The sequence below is a fragment of the Haemaphysalis longicornis genome, unplaced genomic scaffold (genome assembly GCF_048455015.1).
Source record: "Haemaphysalis longicornis isolate Haplotype H1 unplaced genomic scaffold, Haemaphysalis longicornis Haplotype H1 scaffold_13, whole genome shotgun sequence".
NCBI lineage: Eukaryota > Metazoa > Arthropoda > Arachnida > Ixodida > Ixodidae > Haemaphysalis > Haemaphysalis longicornis.
The window spans coordinates 53682273-53700336 of NW_027526233.1; the positions used below are offsets into that span (position 1 = coordinate 53682273).

At 48.9% G+C, this 18064-nt stretch overlaps 1 protein-coding gene across 1 annotated transcript; it reads left to right on the forward strand.

The window, feature by feature from the left end:
• The first annotated feature begins 5161 nt into the window (after positions 1–5161).
• Positions 5162–12744, forward strand: LOC144163835 (uncharacterized). Its single transcript, XM_077694526.1, has 3 exons — positions 5162–5509; positions 12042–12113; positions 12736–12744. The coding sequence occupies exons 1-3, from the start codon at positions 5162–5164 to the stop codon at positions 12742–12744; spliced, it is 429 nt and encodes a 142-aa protein (XP_077550652.1).
• Positions 12745–18064: the final 5320 nt, after the last annotated feature.

The window sequence follows — 18064 nt, forward strand, 5'->3', positions numbered from 1 at the left end:
AAACGGTGAGTTTTCGAGCAGCGAATCGGCGCTTTTTAAGGTTCAGCTGCAGACCACCAGAAGCAAGGCTTGTTAGCACTTGTTTGAGGCGTGTGAGATGGGTTGCAAAATTATGCGAAAAACACGACTATGTCGTCTAAATAGCAGAGACACGTTTTCTATTTCAAGCCCTGCAGTACGTTGTCCATCATTCGTTCGAATGTGGCCGGCGCATTACAGAGTCCGATCGGCATAACGTTGAACTCGTAAAGGCCATCGGGTGTCGTAAATGCCGTCTTTCAACGATCAGCGTCGGCCATGGGCACTTTCCAGTGGCCGGATTTCAAGTTAAATGAGGAGAAATACTCGGCTCCCTGCGGACAGTCGAGCGCGTGGTCATGCGAGGCAGCGGGTAAACGTCCTTGCACATGATTTTGTTCAGGCGGCGATAATCCACACACAATCGAATAAAGCCGTCCTTTTTTTTAACGAGAACCACAGGAGAAGCCCTAAGGCTCACGGATGGTCGAATGATGTTGCGTTTCAGCATGTCCGCGACTTGTTCATAAATGACACGACGTTCGGTGGAGAACACGCAATAGGGTCGCTGTCGCAACGGCGCATGCGTGCCGGTGTCGATCTCATGACACACAGTCGACGTGCGGCACAAAGTGGTGCCGTAGCAGTCGAAGGATGAAGTGAAGCTGTGTAAAAGATTAAGTAGCTCGTCACGTTCGGCCGAAGAAAGGTCGTCATCAATAGCGCTTCTCAAAAGGGTGTCATCAGGTGTAGGCTGAAGACCAAGTGCGGTGATGTCAACGGGCGTCGATTCCTAGAATACACTGAAAACTAGACCGGCATGCACTTCTTCTACAACGCCAAGGCATTCCCCGCGGAAAAGTGTAACAGGGAACGACGTCGGGTTCGAAATAACCATTGTGCCGGCACCACTTGTAATATCAAGAACGGGGAACAGCAGCGACAAACCTTTGCGAGCACAAATAAGACCGGATGGCGCGAAGACGACAGTGGCGTCGGAAATGCTGTTGCACGACAACGGCACAAGCACAGATGAGCCAGGAGGAACGTCCGTATCGTCGTTGACACGCAACTTGGCGTTGTCTCGTCCTGCGGGTTTTCTACCTCCGGAAACAGATCAACTTCTACGCGATCACACTCAATGATGGCGTGGTGGCGCGACAAAATGTCCCATCCGAGAATCATGTTGTGAGGGCCCGCCGACAAAACGATGAGCCCGACTACATATACAACCCCTTGAATTGTGACCCGAGCAGTGCATGCGGCCAGCGGCTCCAACGATTGTGCACTAGCGGTTCGGAGAGTAACACCACCTATAGTTGTCGTCACTATTCGTAGCATTCGGCAAAGTTTCGCGTCAATAACAGACACCGCAGCTCCAGTGTCAATAAGCGCCAGGGTAGCAACACCATCAACACACACTTCGATTACATTTGACGGCGAACAATGAGGAGTTAGGCATTTGGACGTTGACGCAGTTTTTGCCTCCGAAACTGCGGCGTCTAGTTTTCCGGGTCACCATTGCAAGAACGACGGCGCATCGGGGAGAGTGAGCCACGTCGTGGGGAAAGAGAACGACGGCTGACAAAGTCGCGGTTATATGACGGACCAGTCGTCAGCAGCAAGGTCGGAGCGTGCTCTATTGGCGGTGTTTGCGTGTAGGGTAAGGGCCACGATGCGTTGCACGCGCCCGTCATGCCACGACGCCAGTAGCGGGCCACATGTTCGGCAATCCCACACGACTAGCAGATAGGCCGATTATCCACCGTGCGCCAAGGATTCGCGAATGTAGAAGCTGGATGCGGAGCGACACGCATGGACCGGACGCGTTGAACCCTGGCATGACTCACAGGGCTTGCAGCAGGCGCAAAAAAGGGTCCCGGCATGGTTCCAGTAAAAGGTTGTGCCAAAGTCTCGGCATAGGTGAAAGGGCTATGTGGCACTGGGTCGACGAAGGTCAAAGAAGCTACCATCGTAGTTTGCGTAGTTACGTGGCCGTATACCACGGGAGCTACCACGGAATTGGGCGGTCGAGTGTTTGGAAGTGCGTCAGCCACTTGTCGTATAACGCTATTGAGGGTTGGGGCTAAATCCGACCTAGGCGGCTTCGCTTTGTCGCTAACGAGAGAAAGCTGACGAGCCACCTCTTCGCGAACAAACTGTTGAATCTGGGTCAAGAGAAGACCCCTATCCTCAGATGCCAAGCTGCAAAGAAAATGGTCGTGTTCCACGGGCTTACGAATGAGAGCCCGCTCTCTGCGAAGTTCATCAAACATTTGGCAAGCCTTTATGACTTCGGCAACCGTCCGAGGGCTTTTCGCGAGCAACATTTGGAAGGCATCGTCGTCTATGCCTTTAGGAATGTGCTTGATTTTGCCCTGTTCGGTCATAGCGTGGTTTGCCCGCTTGCACAAGTCAAGGATGTCCTCAATGTAAGAGGTAAAGGTTTCATTCGTGCGCTGAGCGCGTTCGCGCAAATACTGTTCAGCGCGCAGTTTCCGAACAGCGGGGCGCCCGAACACTTTGGCAAATTCGGTCTTGAAGTCAGACCACGTGCGTAGATGAGACCCGTGGTTCTTATACCAGGTCTCTGCGACACCGGTTAAGGAGAGACTGACGTTGTCCTGTTTGAGGTTATCGTCCCAGTTGTTATGAGTCCTCAGCATCCTGGTCATCAGTGCCGTTGAAGAAGGGGGGATCCCGTGAACGGACCGTGCCAGGGCAGATGATGGGCGCCACAGAAGGTAGGGACTCGTGGTGGGTACCTTGAGACATCCTCGAGGGAAGTGTCCGTCTGCGCAGCTCCAGGGTAGATAAATGGGGACCCGAGCAGCACCGCAACCTCCACCAAAAATTGTAAAGGAGATAGTCGGCGTTCCGGTAGAAGGCTGGACTAGTTTATTCATGAACGAGGCATCGAAGCAGACGGGGTGAGCCGAAAAGACCGGATTTTCGCGAGACTGACCCGGTACGAGCGCGTCCTCTTCCTCAAGCGGCATCCGGCGCAGCAAATCCACGTAAGGGGATTTTCCCGCTGTGGCTGATGCTCATCACAGTTCTCATGGGCGCAACATGCTTACTACAATGTATATATATATATATATATATATTAGGTTCAGAGACAGAGACAAACGAGAAAGACGTAGAAAATAAAAATTAGTTTACTGACGTTTCAGGGAGAGGAGTCTCCGTGAAACGTCAGTAAGCTTATTTTTATTTTCTACGTCTTTGTCGTTTGTCTCGGTCTCTACTAACCTGATTTTTTTCGCGCTCTGTGGGAGTTTTTATCTTTGCAGACTATATATATATATATATATATATATATATATATATATATATATATATATATAGTGTAAACAGAGACGTACGGGACGAGGGATTCCGTAAGGACACATATCAAAGTCGCAGTCCTTATTGCCAGTGCTGTTTGGCGTTTTAACAGTGTTTTATAGTGCCGAATGAGGTATGATTGCCTTTTTTTATGCAGGAATAAATAATTGAAAATTGAAGTCGAGAAAAAATGCGCCGTTTTTTCCGGTAGCGGGAATCGAAACCACAACCTCCGCATAACGCGTGCGGTGCTCTACCATTGAGCTAGTTGCGCGGCGTCTCCTCTTTCGACTATACCGCGGGGTTTTGTATTTACGACTGCTCAGAGCCCGGTCAACTAGAGCCGCCCCTCGACCACCGCGGGAAGACGTAGAACGTCTTTTCCCAGCGGCCGCACGTAAGACGTGGTCGGAAGTCGGGGATAGCCAAAGGCATTTCAGACTGCTGAAGATAGAATCCTCGTAATGCATTTTGTAGAACACAGACGTACGGGACGAGGGATTCCGTACGGACACATATCAAAGTTGCAGTCCTTATTGCCAGTGCTGTTTGGCGTTTTAACAGTGTTTTATAGTGCCCAATGAGGTATGATTGTTTTTTTATGCAGGAATAAGTAATTGAAAATTCAAGTCGAGAAAAAATGCGCCGTTTTTTCCGGAAGCGGGAATCGAATCCACAACCTCCGCATAACGCGTGCGGTGCTCTACCATTGAGCTAGTTCCGCGGTGACTCCTCTCTCGACTATACCGCGGGGTTTTGTATTTACGACTGCTCAGAGCCCAGTCAACTAGCGCTGCCCCTCGACCACCGCAGGAAGACGTAGAACGTATTTTCTGAGCAGCCGCACGTAAGACGTGGTCGGTAGTCGGGGATAGCCTAAGGCATTTCTGACTGCTGAAGCCAGAACCCTCGTAATGCATTTTGTAGAACAGAGACGTACGGGACGAGGGATTCCGTAAGGACACATATCAAAGTTGCAGTCCTTATTGCCAGTGCTGTTTGGCGTTTTAACAGTGTTTTATAGTGCCGAATGAGGTATGATTGCCTTTTTTTATGCAGGAATAAATAATGGAAAATTCAAGTCGAGAAAAAATGCGCCGGACAGGGCTGCTACAGGCCCAGCAGGAGGACGAGTTTTGCCGGAAGGTGATCCGCAGTCTCAGCAAAGAAACTGAAAACCGGGCAATTCAGAGGTGGGAGAACCTAGGAAGCCCTGAAGCCATGGGTATGGCGGAGGGCATAAGCTCTAGGGCGGCTAGTGAGCTGGACAGTTTCCTGCTGGATGCCGACGGTGCTCTGCTGAAATACGTTCCCGGAAAAGACGACTCGGAAGAGTGTTTCAAGGCCATAATTCCTCGCAAACTCAGACGGGCATCGTTGGAGCACTACCACGACGCAGACGGTCACGGTAGCGCGCCCAAGACATGGCAAAAAATTTGTCGGCATGCTACCTGGCCGTGCATGAAAGCCCAGGTGTGCAGGTACGTATGTACGTGCCACGTCTGCCAAGAGCGCAAGAAGGTGGACACCGCCGGGCCTCCTGCAGTCCATAGTAAGCACGAAGCCGTGGGAAATCCTGGCATGCGATCTGATAGGCCCGCTGCCCCGCAGCAAACGGGGGTACAAGTACGTACTAGAGGTGACATGCCACTTCAGCGGGCTCGCAGAAATCTACCCTCTGCGCAAGGCGACGGCGCAGGAAACCCTGCAAAGGGTGTCCGTTGTGGTTTGTTAATACGGCTTTCCCAAGCAGCTGATCACCAAGAACGCCACGTATTTCACGTAGAAGGTGTTTCGGGACCCGTGCGCCGTCATGGGGGTTAGGCAGCAAACCACATCATGCTACCACCCCCAGCCCAACGTGACAGAGCGCCGAAACCGGGATGTGAAACTACTCCTCAGGGCCTACGCTCGCACCCACCGGGATTGGGATGAACACCTGAATGCCATCTCCTTCGCTTTGCGCACGAGGGAGAATCACTCGACCGGCTTCACGCCGGCGTTTCTCACCTTTGAAAGAGAACTTCCGACACCCACCGACACAGTCCTGGCCAAACGGGCCGACGACGAGGCAGCGCGGATGGCGATGGCTGACTACCTGCGCCGCCTGCGCTTCCGGCTGGCAAACGCCATCGAAGCCGCAAATCGGAACCGGAAGAAGGTCAGGGCGGCGCAAAAAGCCACATATGACTGGGATCACCAAAATGTGGAGTACAAAAGGGATGACACCGTGCTGAGGCGTAATCACGCGCTCAGCGATGCAAGCGCGGGATTACCTGCAAGTATCGCGCCTAAATGGGTCGGGCCGCTTGTGGGTGGCGGAGAAAATCTCGCAGTTGAACTACAAGCTGAGAGACTCCATCACAGGATGGTTGTCAGGGCCCATTCACGTGACCGAACTCAAGCCGTACTTTCAAAGGGATGAGACGGCAGGAGACACGCAGAAACCTGTAACCAAGAACCAATGGAGGCCCCCATCCACGCTCCCCCCACCGGGTCACCGCTACAACACTCGCTCGAGCGGGTCAAATCGCCCGGGGCGTAGACCGGCTCCCTGAACGGCCGGAAGGGAGGAGGAGCGGTCGCAGCTCATGTGAGCTGCTCACCATGGTCGCCTGTACGAGTACGTGGAGGCGAAATCTAAGGTCTTAGAGAAATCGCTCCCCTGGCGCCATCCTTCGACCAAGGTGGCATCAGTTTTAAGGGAGGAAGAGTGTGGAGAGGGGGCAATCGCGGAAGCCCGCAATGGCCGGAGAGGAGGCGCCGTTACCTTCGCTCCACAGCCAGGGCACGTCATGGGTCCGCGGAAACCCGGCCGTCCAATGGGGTGGCAGGGCGGTGAACATGTCGTCATTCGGTAGGTGAGAATAGAGGCGCAGAGAGAGCGCGCGGGACTCGGGAGGTGACGACCACCGGAACAGGAGCCGGGCGAAACCGGCTCATCTACGCGAGCATCGACGAACATCGTCACCGGTAAGGTGGCTTTATCACCAGTAGCGCCTGAGTCAACCGACTCGGCCGCTCAAGCAACGCGGGACCCGTCGACGAGGCCGAAGACGGGAGCGTGAGGGTGGTTTGGAGAATAAACCACCCCAGAGGATTACTGCCTGTTGTCCTTGCCTCTTGCTTGCCTTCCCACGCCGGCGCTGTCCACACGGCAGCCGCGTGCGGATGATCGTCCGAGTTAGAACCACGCCACAATATATATATACATAGCCTGGAAACATAACCACTCACACAGAGCGCGTAAAAATAAGGTAAGTAGAGACAGCGACAAACGAGAAAGACATTAAAATAAAAATATAAGTTTACTGACGGTTCAGAAAGAGGACTTCCTGAGGAAAGGAAGCCCTCGTCCTGAAACGTCAGTAAACTTTTACTGTTATTTTTAATGTCGTTCTCGGTTGTCTCTTATACCTTACCGTGTATATATATATATATATATATATATATATATATATATATATATATATATATATCAAGGTTGCAGTCATCATTGCCAGTGCTATTCGGCTTTTTTCGAAATATTTAATAGGGCCGAATGACGTGGGCTTGTCACGTTTCCTTGATACATTGATAAATAAGTGAAAGTATAGGTCGAGAAAAAATGCGCCGTTTTCCACATCTCCGCATAACCGGTGCGGTGCGTTCGCCATTACGCTATCCCGCAGCGGCTTCTCTCTCGACTTTAAACCGGGGGTTTATATTTACAAAAGCTCAGAGGCCGGTCAACTAGCGCCGCCCCTCGACTACCGCGGGAGACGTAGAACGTCTTCTTTCCCAGCGGCCGCCACGTAGACCGTGGTCGGAGGTCGGAGTTAGCAATTGGCATATCCGAACTGCTGGAGCCAGTGCCTCGTAATGCATGTAGCAGAACAGAAAGATACGCGACGAGGGACTCGGTAAAGATACATATCAAGGTTGCAGTCATCATTGCCAGTGCTATTCGCCTTTTTTCGAAATATTTAATAGGGCCAACGATTTGCGTCAAACGATTTGTCCAACGATTTGTCCACGGCGGGATGAATGATGGGAGGAGGTTTCTTTAAATCCAAAGCTGCTACTTCAATTAGGGCACACACGTCCGCGGAACATATTAGTTCAAAGTAAGTGCCAAGAGTTTGTTCGGTAAGGACATGTAGTGCCACTTACGGACATGCGGAATACGTGCTGAACGAAGGGTCTACCTAAGAACAGTTACAAATATAATGCCAGTCTATGTATCGTTCGCAGTAACCACAAAAAAAATTCAAGGGCGAAAAAAAAACTCGCCCAACTCATGGCAGGGAGTCTTAAATTTTTGGGAGCATCCTTCTTCCTGTATTAGGCATGAACCTGTTTACAATGGGCCCATAATGATGATGACGTTGAGACTAGGAGTAATTACTTAGAACACATAAAGAACTTCGGTTCCAAGAAGGTTTAATAAATATACATGTAATCCAGCACTCTATGGTAAAAGTGTTGTTACATAAATATATCAAGATTATCAGGGTCAAGTCATTATAAGGTGGGTACGGGTATATGTAATGGTTAAAAGTGCGCGACTGTAATATCGAGGTAACGGGAGCAAAAGGTACTGTCAGTGAAGCATAAACGTTTTTACAACGGTGGAGAAGTTTGTGTGTAGAATGCTTGCAATTTTTTCCATGATATAAGACCTGTAGTTATAAGATGTAGATTTAGCCTGTTAGGGCACTCAACTGGTTAGCAATTTTTCTGGAATTAGAGGCCGAAATTTTAGACTGAAGTCCCTATGCCATGTTGCGACCAGTGTAGGTCCGTTTAGGCGAATTGATTCAGTAAAAAAAACCAATTCAAAAGCGCTGTCTTCATCTCTCAAGCGTCCTTGGCGATATCGTCTGACGTTTACTATAAGGCTTACATGAGATAGCTTGCCTTGACAGCGGTCCTTGCCGGATATCCAGCCCTTCCACTGTGTAAGTCGGCATGCCATCGGCGGATTTTCCGAAATCGCTCGCTCAGTCTAAACAAACCCGCTAAATGAATAATGCTTGATGCATGCCCCTTTATTTTGTGAGCTTGCAGACTGCATCAAGCGTAGTAAAGTACATAAAGTTCGAGTAGCCTCACGCAAACTAACATGCGACATTTCACTGGCTAATGCACTAGTAGAAACATCAAGGACAAACAAAGGCGGAAGAAGAGTCAGTGAAGTAAAATAGGCTCCAAGAACTCAAAATCACTCGCAGCGTTTATGGTCAGGCGTAACACAAGCAAGAGGGGCTCGGTGAACTAGCGGAGCGTTCAGCAGCACGGCTACACATTTGCAATCCCTTCGGTCTCTAAGGAAGTCTCCTAATTCAACTAGCCATCTGCATGAGGAAGCTAGTTCACGTTGTTGTGGTGTTTATTTAAGCACCGACAGCTTGCGGGCACAGTGACGAAATAATCGACTTTCTCTAACACGCCGTTTACGACACAGGGACGATCCAGTAAGTTCTAAACGAGAGGAAAACTGCCTGCATTTAAACGCCCCGATCACGTGGGGAGAATTCAGCCACTGTGTACGCCTATGCCAGTGAACTTCGTGATTCTAAGCGGTTCTGTCATTCTACAGACGACAACATCGCAGAAGCACGTTACACCGATCCCTGCTACATGAAAAATGCCCAGCAAGAGACTGAGTCGTACGCCAAACCCGCACTTTCAGAAAAATGACGCCGAAATAGGTTTGAATTCAAACTTTGGACATAGTCTAATCAGAGTGCACCTCGAACACGCGTCACTGCTATTAGATATTGCGGCCGCCACCGAGGTCGCATGAAATTTTTATTCTTTCAGGCTTTTAAAATAAATGCTACTTTATAGACTGGATACACGAATAAAAGAGTAGTTAGGTGAGTCAGTCTATGCAATAAAAGCAAGAACAGAAGTTTGTAAAATTAACTTCAGTGTATTTTATATCTTGACATGCTATTTAGGCTTATTGTGAAATGTCCTCTGTATTTCTGCTGCATTGTGCCTTATTATGCAGAGCCTTCAAACAACAGGATAATGCTCCTTCTTGTTCAGCAACAAAAATGTGAGTAAAATATTTTTTTGTCACCCTATTAGAGTGTTTCTGTTTTCTCTTAAAGGGGAAGTTCAACACTGATCACCAAGTATTGGCCTGCATTTCGGGGAAAAATCCAGCAATACTTCTCCGACAGAACTTTAAAACTTCGCCCAATATGACTGGAGCTGGGCGGGATGAGAACTGCGCATAATCTGTTCCTCTAAAATGAGCCTTGCTCTACGCGGCGAAAGCTGTGCGCTCTCTGCCGGAGAGAGCGCTCTCTTCCCTTCCCTTGTCTTTAGTGGCCTATGATATATCACGTGTCCGAAATTTTTCAACCTTTTATATGAATGTGTGGTCACATATCTCTGGTGCAAAGTAGAACGGGTGTGAGTTCTCAAACAGGCTCGCAAGTGGGTTGGGCGTTTTTTAAGAACTAAACGCCGTTAACGGGCGCTCCCGTTGACAGGGAGGACTTCAGGTAATCCCTCCAACTCTACTTAACTTCGAGCTTAATAAAACGCAGAAAGCCTACGTAGAGGCGCAAGACATAGAAGTGGTTGGTGCACAGTAACGACTACAGTGGATCATTACCGCCAATAACTGATAAAACACCCTGTTGGCCAGCAATAGCTAATAAGGCAATAACCGTTGTGATGGCATAATTAAAATGGTGTAAACTGTGGGAAATTGAAGAAAGCACGGTTATTATTCAAGCTTTATTGAGAGCAATTTGCGAGCTTGCCACTTTAGGTGCTCGTGTTGTTGCGGGTGTTATAACAGGCATTCTTGGCGCGGTAATCTAAACGTAAAATAGTTTGGTTATTTTTTTTCGGTACTCCTCAAACTTCTCCTTTATTCGACAAGCATAGTATATTTAGAACAGCAAGGTGTTTGCGAATTTTACAAGTTGAAGATTTTAACCGTTTGTTATCAGCCTCATCGGTGCTTGATGTGGCCTCCTCGTAGCCATTTCTTAGTTTAGTCCAGCTATACAGATCTTGCGTATTTACTACTTCAACTTCAATTAAATCTGTTTTTCATTGCATATAAACCAGAAATGAACAGCAGACACCCGAACTGACATTTCGGTAAATCGCATCCCTATTGTCAAGCGAAATGCCCCAGTGTTTATGAACAAAAATTTAGCATATTATCACGAGGCCTAGGATAATGCAGTCTTGTTGAGAAAAAAAAAACAAGTTCTTATTTCAGTAAACCGGTGCTCCGCTAAGAACGAAAAATACACTAGAAACGAAAGAGCAGTCATGAAACCTACGTGCGGAGGCTAGCATCGGAGCATCGAATGCGACAATACGAGCATTGAGGGAATTTATCTGTCAGTGTTAATACTTGCAGAACCATCTTATCAGGTCTAGGACATCGATAATCAAAGACGCACAATTGTTTTCTAGTGACCACAAGGAAAACACTAATCCTATGAGAAGATAAGGCCTGTGGGGCGTAGAGGAGAAAGAGACAGGAAAGTGCGTTCCACTTGTGCCTGGATTATACAGCTGGACACGGTCATACGCTGGCGACAACACAAAATAAACAAAATATAAGACCCATCTCAGAGAGTGTCGACAGATGCTCAAAAAAAACGAGAGACCAAAAAATGAGAAGTCCGAGATAATGCATAGTCATAATTCAGACGGACCATCTGAACAACTCGGGCCGCTGCGTCTTTCAAGCTGCCAAAGTCCCTGTCAGGGACAACTTTGAATATGAGGAGGACAACACGTAGTTAAAACTAGCAGAGTCCGAAATAGCATCGCAGGAGCTGCTCTTTTAGCCCACGTGGTTAAAATGGAGGCCAAACCCACACAAGATTGCACTGCTAATAGTCGTAACCTCGGCGTCCGAAGTTATAGTCATGGACCCACGAGATGTGGGTCCGTAGTTCATACGCGAGCGCAGTGGCCGCCTCCTCCGCCCACAGATGTTATTGTTGGACGTCGGCTTGGAGGTCGTCGTCCACAACGAGTCGAACATTGTCGTCGAAATGTCGAACATCGTCATCGTCATCTTTTTCGAAGCGTCGAACCTCGTCGTCAGTTGTCGACCTTAGACACAATCGTGGTCTCCTGGATAGCTGTACTTTATGGGAATGGAACTAAATGTGGTATTTTCTCCCATGTGTTACGTTCAACGTCGACGTACATACACCGTATGTTGCCGATTGTCTCCTTGAGTCGTGAGGTTAGTCTGTTCGCCTGTGGTCGGTACGCAGTGGTGTTCCCGTGATCTGCGTTATAGTAACGCGGGACGCCTTGCGTGAGCTAGGGAGTGAATGTCATACCGCGGTGCATAATTAGGACCGAAAGGACCTCATCGCGCTCCACAACTAGGTAGTTGAAAAATTTTGCAAGTTCTTCACTAGTCCTCCTAAGGAATATCAGAAATGTCTGCGTAGCGCATCATGTACGCTGTCGCTACGACAATCCACTTGTTCTCTGCTTGTGACCTGGGGAACGGGGCTGGAAGGTTCATTCCCATCTGTTAAAAGGGCCGCGATGGCAAGCTGATGAGTTGCATTTGACAGCGGGTGTCGTTGGCCGCGTTTTTTGGTCACTCACAGTGACGGAAGCTCCGGGTGTAGCCGGCGACGTCGTATTTAAGGCGGCACCGGTAGTATGGGGTCTTGAGCTCTCCGAGCATGCCTGCCGTGCAGAGAGCCCTGGTGGTGGGTCGGAGGGACCTGCTTCTAGAAATTCGTCGCGGAGGCAGAAGAGATAGCTACAATGTACTTCGGTTCGTTGTATGGTAAAACTGTTCCTTTCTAGCACCGATTTTTTTTAGGCAAAGCGAAACGAAGTTACATCCTCCAATGGAGTTACAACGCTAGATACTTCGAGTTCGGAACGCGGGGTCCGCTGGCTCGTAGGCGGCTAGTTCCCTCTCCATCGCGGTTCCGAGGAACGCGGTGGTTTCATCAGAGTCCTGTGGCGGCGTGTCGGAAGGGGCGTGTGAGAGGCAGTCGGCACCCGAGTGTTTTCGGCACAATATGTAAACTATGGCCACGATTAATTCCAGTGGACACAGGCTTCATCACGTAAAACGGGCCGATGAGTCCTTTAAATATACGAGCGCAACACACTGCTGGGTGGTCTGTGACCTCGCTACCTGGCGGACCGTACAGCTTCTGGCGAAACCGAGAACAGCTCAAATTATGGTGAAGCACTCTTTTACAAGAGCTGAACAGTACCTTTCTTTTTTTGATAGACAGCAGCTAATGTAAGCGATTACCTTCTTACAGCCGTTGTGCTTTTGTATTAGCATATGTGCTGGTTGATATTGGCCAGGACTGCCGGCCCCTGTAGGTGATTTTGAAGCTTTTAAAAGCATGCTGCTCCTCGCCCTCCCAGGTGAACTAAACGGCTACTTTATTCAGGCGTGTAAGGTGTTCGGTCATTTTTGCGAAGTTTTCAACCAAGAAAGCTGCGATCGTATGCACACAACCCGAGGAGCCTTCCCACGCCTTTCTTGTACTTCTGCCTCGGAGGGTTGGCTACAAGTGAAATTTTCTCTGTTTGAGGCAGGAGTCCCTTCTCCGTGACGAAGTGGCCCAAAAACATCTGTTTCCTGTACGCAAATCATCTTTATCCAGTTTTCAACCTCATTGCTCAAGTTCTTTATGTGTGCAGACTTGACTTTACCCTCGCGAGGTGCTGGTACAAGGTCTGGGAGAATACTGAAGCCTCGTCAAGGTAAAGAGGTGGGTGTGATGTTTGAGGTCAGCTAGCACCTTTTAAATTACTGTCTCTAACGCTGCTTGGGCTATGCGCAGTCCAAACGGCATCACCTTCAGCTTGTACAGTACTTCGGTTTTAATAAACCCAGCAGGTTTTCAGGTCCATAGAAGAGAAGCACGTCGCATTCTGGAGGTGGAAAATGGCATGATCGATTCGTGGGAGCAGATTTATGTTTTCTTTCGCGATTTCGTGCAATTGTGGGTAGTCAACGGAAAACCTCGTGGTACCGTCTGTTTTCTTCGCGAGCGCGACGGCAGCTAGCGAACGACGTATGGATAGTTGTATGAAATTGTTTTTTTTTTCATACAATTACAAGTTCAAGGTGATCGTAATACTTTCTTTTTGAACTTCTTCGAGGAATGCAATGAAAGGACACTTCTTTTAAGGCTTAAGTTCATTGGGGGTGTTCGTGATAAGAACCTGGGATTCTCGTGGCTTCAAGCTCGCAATACGTCTTACGGCGGAGCCACCATTCTCCATAAGCAAGCTCGCGTCGCTCTCCACATTAGCATCGGTGCCAGAAGCAGCATCTTTGCAGCAGACGCCTATCATCAGGATTGCACGGGCCCACAGCGTGACGTGGTGGTCCATAACCTTTACAGTACGCAGTCGTTTGGGCGTCCGGCACGGCGCGATCGACAGAAAACTGATTGAATTCCCCCGCAAATCAATAATAGTTCGTTGTCACTCAAAGCGTTCTTTCCCAAAGTTAAGTCATGGGTGAAGGTAGGCAATAGGACGGCCAAAGCAGTCTACGTGTGCCGGTTATTGTGATGCGTGATGTAAAGGCTCCAATTTGCGTCACGAGATGCGCCCCCACCCCCCCCCCCGTGGGTATGTGCGGACCGGCACAGCTGGTCGTACCTTTTTTGTTTAGTTTTCACGCGAATGATCCACGAAGCACTAAATAGTCGGCTGTGGTGTTTATTATTACGGCGGCGGTGTGTGTGTTTACTGCTGATACAGAAGCGAAACCTCAGTCAACAGCACGCAGCTGTCGGCTTAACCCACCGGACGAAAAATGTTTCGGTAGTGCACTTTCGAGGAGTCCTGAAAAATAAAAACACTCTGACTAAACACAAAACATGACAATTGCACGTCTCTAGATCTCCGCCAATACTACACTAGGGCAGCGTGTGTTCGAACATGCCGCGCAGGGACTAATAAAGGGGTCAAGAGCCCAGCAAGGAAAAAACGTCCAGCTTTAAATGCAAGTCTCGGTAAATACACACGAGTTCCTTCGGGCGTAGTTGTGAGAAGTCGCAAAGGAATCGTACCTTCAAACGTTTCCCATCGTGAGTGGCCTCAGCTCAAAATGCTCGGGGCAAGAGGTATACGACTCTACAAATCTCCGTATTGGGTGACAAGCTAGAAGACATCCTTGCCACATTCAAGTTCAAAAAAGAGCTGGAGAACAGTTAGAACTACGTTTTACAGGCGTTCGAGAACCACTTTATAGTGGTAGAAAATAACGTGTACGAAAGAGCGAGAGTCTTCAGAAGAGAACTGGAAAGAGAGGGTAGCGAAAAGTTCGTCCCAGAGCTACACCGGCTGCCCAAGTTGTGCAGTTTCGGAAAATTGCATGGCGAGATGATCCGGCACCGCATAGTAGTCGGCATGAGGGACGGCAAGCTGTAGCAAAAATGCAGCTGAACGCGGGCCTGATCCTCCAAAAGGCGCCCACCAAAGCGCAACTGTTTAAAGTCGTAGAAAGACAAGCTGCTTTGCTCTGCAGCAACAAATGGACGTGGATAGAGTCGGCAAGGCTCGTAAAGCAACTGTACGTCCAAGAAATCGATTTAGATGTGCAACAAGATATAAAAGGCTGCCTAAATCTGGATCAAAGCAGTATATGCTCTGTGGCTACTCGCAGCATACTACAGGGAAGTGCCCTGCACAACAAGTGATGCGCTCGAACTGCTGCCAAATACGACAGCTTGCCAAAGTCTGAAAAGAAAAAGCGTCAGTACGTGAGATCGTTGGTTGCCCCTACGCACTTCTCGGAGCCGTCTCATCCCGCGTAGGCAAGTCCATGGCTATTGTTTACATCAATGGGTTGTCCATCACTTTCAAGGTTGACACTGGAGCATATGTGAGAGTGACTCTTCTGAAGACGTGCCAGAGATATTTTAGGGATCTGCACCTCGAGAAGCTTGAAAAGATTTTAAGGAGACACAGCAAACTACAATTCCTGTTTCCAGCATGATAATAGCAGACATGTCATACTGCGACACGTTGTTTAAACATAACATATACGTCATCGATGGTCCTCACATGTTTCTCCTGTGAATAAAAGGTAGCAAAAAATTAGACATTGTAACATATCTTGGCGAAGTTATCAGTTACAAAAGAGAAGCTCTCAATTATGGCAGTGCGTTCCCCAATCTATCATCTCGTGGTGGTAAAGTTATTAACCTCGCTTACAAAGCAGGCTCAAAGGAGAAGCTTTACCGCTAGCGCTGACCACTACCAAAAACGTTATACCGGCCGATATTGAGCCAGTTGAGGAGCAAACCCCATATAGCTCTGGAATGGTGAGTGTTCTGAAAGGTCACGGAGATCTGTTGGTTGGTCGGTTGCTGCCAAAAATCAATGGTGCGTACCACTCTGGGAATTTCGCAAAGTCAGATTTGGTAGAATGGTTAAGAACTCAAACTAAGGGTAAAATAGAGCTTTGGAGAATGTGATGGAAATGAGGTTAACAGTTTTGAGAACCTAAGAAAAAACTATTACATACTGATGGAAAAATTTCGCCGCATTTCCCCGAGGGGAAGAATGTGAAAGTGCGAATGCACAGTTGAATTTGCGCGCTTCGGTAATGTTCGCGAAAGAGAGATCACACACACACACACAACTACAAAGAAAGAAAGATGCATTTATTCACAGACACCTATTTGTGTTGTCGTTGTATTTGATTGCTAGAGCGGATCTGAACTTTGAAATTTCGTGTCAGTATTCCTTTAAGCGGGTGCATTAGCTCTTCTCACGCCCGATTCCTGGCCAATCCCCCACGTGGGTATGTGCCATGTCAGCGGCCAGGCAGCGCGCGCCCCTCTCCCCCTGTTGCCAAAGGAAGACGAGGAGATTCCTGGCCAGTCCCCCACGTGGGTATGCTATGCGGACACCGCCGGTGGACGCAGGTTCAGGGTCGCTTAAGAAGTGCATTCGCACTTAACTGGCCAATCCCCCACGTGGGTATGTTATGCGGACATCGCCGGTGGACGCAGATTCAGGGTCGCTTAAGAAGTGCATTGCACTTAAAACCGATACTATACGGAGCAGAAAAAAACAGCACGAGATGTGTTTTAACAGGAGGCGACCTGATTGTGAACTAAATGCGTGAAGCGCACGGCAAATATCCCCGTTGCAGAAACCTAAACACGATGCCTCAAATGACACTAAATTCGAAACCGACAAGGAACGACCGAGGCGCCAGAGAGTAACCCCTTGGAATCGACTTCGGAGAGAGGAGAACCACCGGAAAGACAGCCGGATATATTACAATTTTCGGCTACTCTTGACAAAACTCGCATAGGGCCGAAGGCGTTATGTGTGCGCTGTGAAGTTAGAAATTCGAATTGGGTACTCGGAAGCTAAAGCTGGTCAATGAGACCTCACAAAATCGGGGCTGCACAACTTCAGTCTACCCTGAATACGGGAGGTGCTCAATTTCTGGGGAGCCAGAGATATAGCTGGGAAATTTCTGCGGGCAAGCTGTCTAGTGAGCTATACCTGCCAAACCTGGATGCAACAACTTCGAATATGGAGGGCACAGCATCAACCTGCGGTCCATTCAATGTCACACCTGCCAGATAATTAGCGGTTTCATTAAGGGAGATACTCCTGTGCCCTGGAACCCCGACCAGGCGGGTTTCTTGTACATGCGGTGCTACGAGCATCGAGAGCGTTCGGCGAAGAGAGGTAAAGCTCGAATAGATAGGGTGGAGCAGACTGAATGCGATTCCGTCACATTAGGCACTTTGAAATTGTCGGCTTCATTGAGCTCTCTAATAGCAAAGACAGTCGCCAAAATTGCTGCCAAGAATATTGTTGCGAAACTGGGAAGCCGCAATGAAAATGCCCAGTCAAGCGCTGGTGAAAAGACACCAATACCAGCCTTCCCTTCCTGAACAGACGCATCTGTGGCCACAACCATGTAGGTGGGAAACTTCTTTAAATGGGTGATTAAAAGACAAGATATTGTATTCTGCGGCACATATTTGGAATTTGAGGGGAATATATTATCAAAATCAATTTCCACCATCGCATTTCGAGGTTTAAAGGAAATGCGTTGGAAAGACTCCGTGCAGTGCGTCGGAGAGCCGAAAGAAGAGCGCACCGGAAACAATCAACGGAAGATAATCGAGATGCTAGAAGGGCACCGTAGGCCATTCAGAGGCACATAAACAAGTTGACCAAGCACGAGTAGACGTCTTTTTGCTCTAAGACGCCATCGTCTTGGAAGAAGACCAAATAGCTTGGCTTGTTCTAGCCGCCTGTCTCTGCTATTTTCTCTTTCTTAAGCATACGCTTGTCCCGTATACCTGTCTTCCGGTGCAGCGAGCTTAAGAATGCTTCCGGCTCTGGGCACGGCCTTGGGTTTGCCACCGCCTACGTCGGTTCCTAGCAAACCACCCGATGCTCCTCCAGACCCGGTCACAGGGCCGGGAATACCGGGAATCCTCGCAGCCTCTCAGCTCATCGTTCCTTCGAACCACTGCCAGTTGCATTAGGCCCCTGCGGCAACGACCAAGACACTTCTGGGACGTCGCTCCCACCAGTACAAGTGGGTCCTGTGGAAACTTCATACTTACCCTTACCAGACGACATGGATGGCGTGTCAGAAACGTCTAACTCTGTTTCCGAGATTGTTGTTTGCGCCAATGAAGTCATGGTCTCTACTGAGAAATCAGACCTCACCAAGCGTGTGCTTCCCACGAAG

Coding starts and splice junctions, on each gene's coding strand:
- LOC144163835 (XM_077694526.1), top strand. CDS start 5,162: ATGGGGGTTAGGCAGCAAACCACATCATGCTACCACCCCCAGCCCAAC. Junction 5,510..12,041: donor CAAATCGGAACCGGAAGAAG/GTCAGGGCGGCG, acceptor CCTGCCGTGCAG/AGAGCCCTGGTGGTGGGTCG.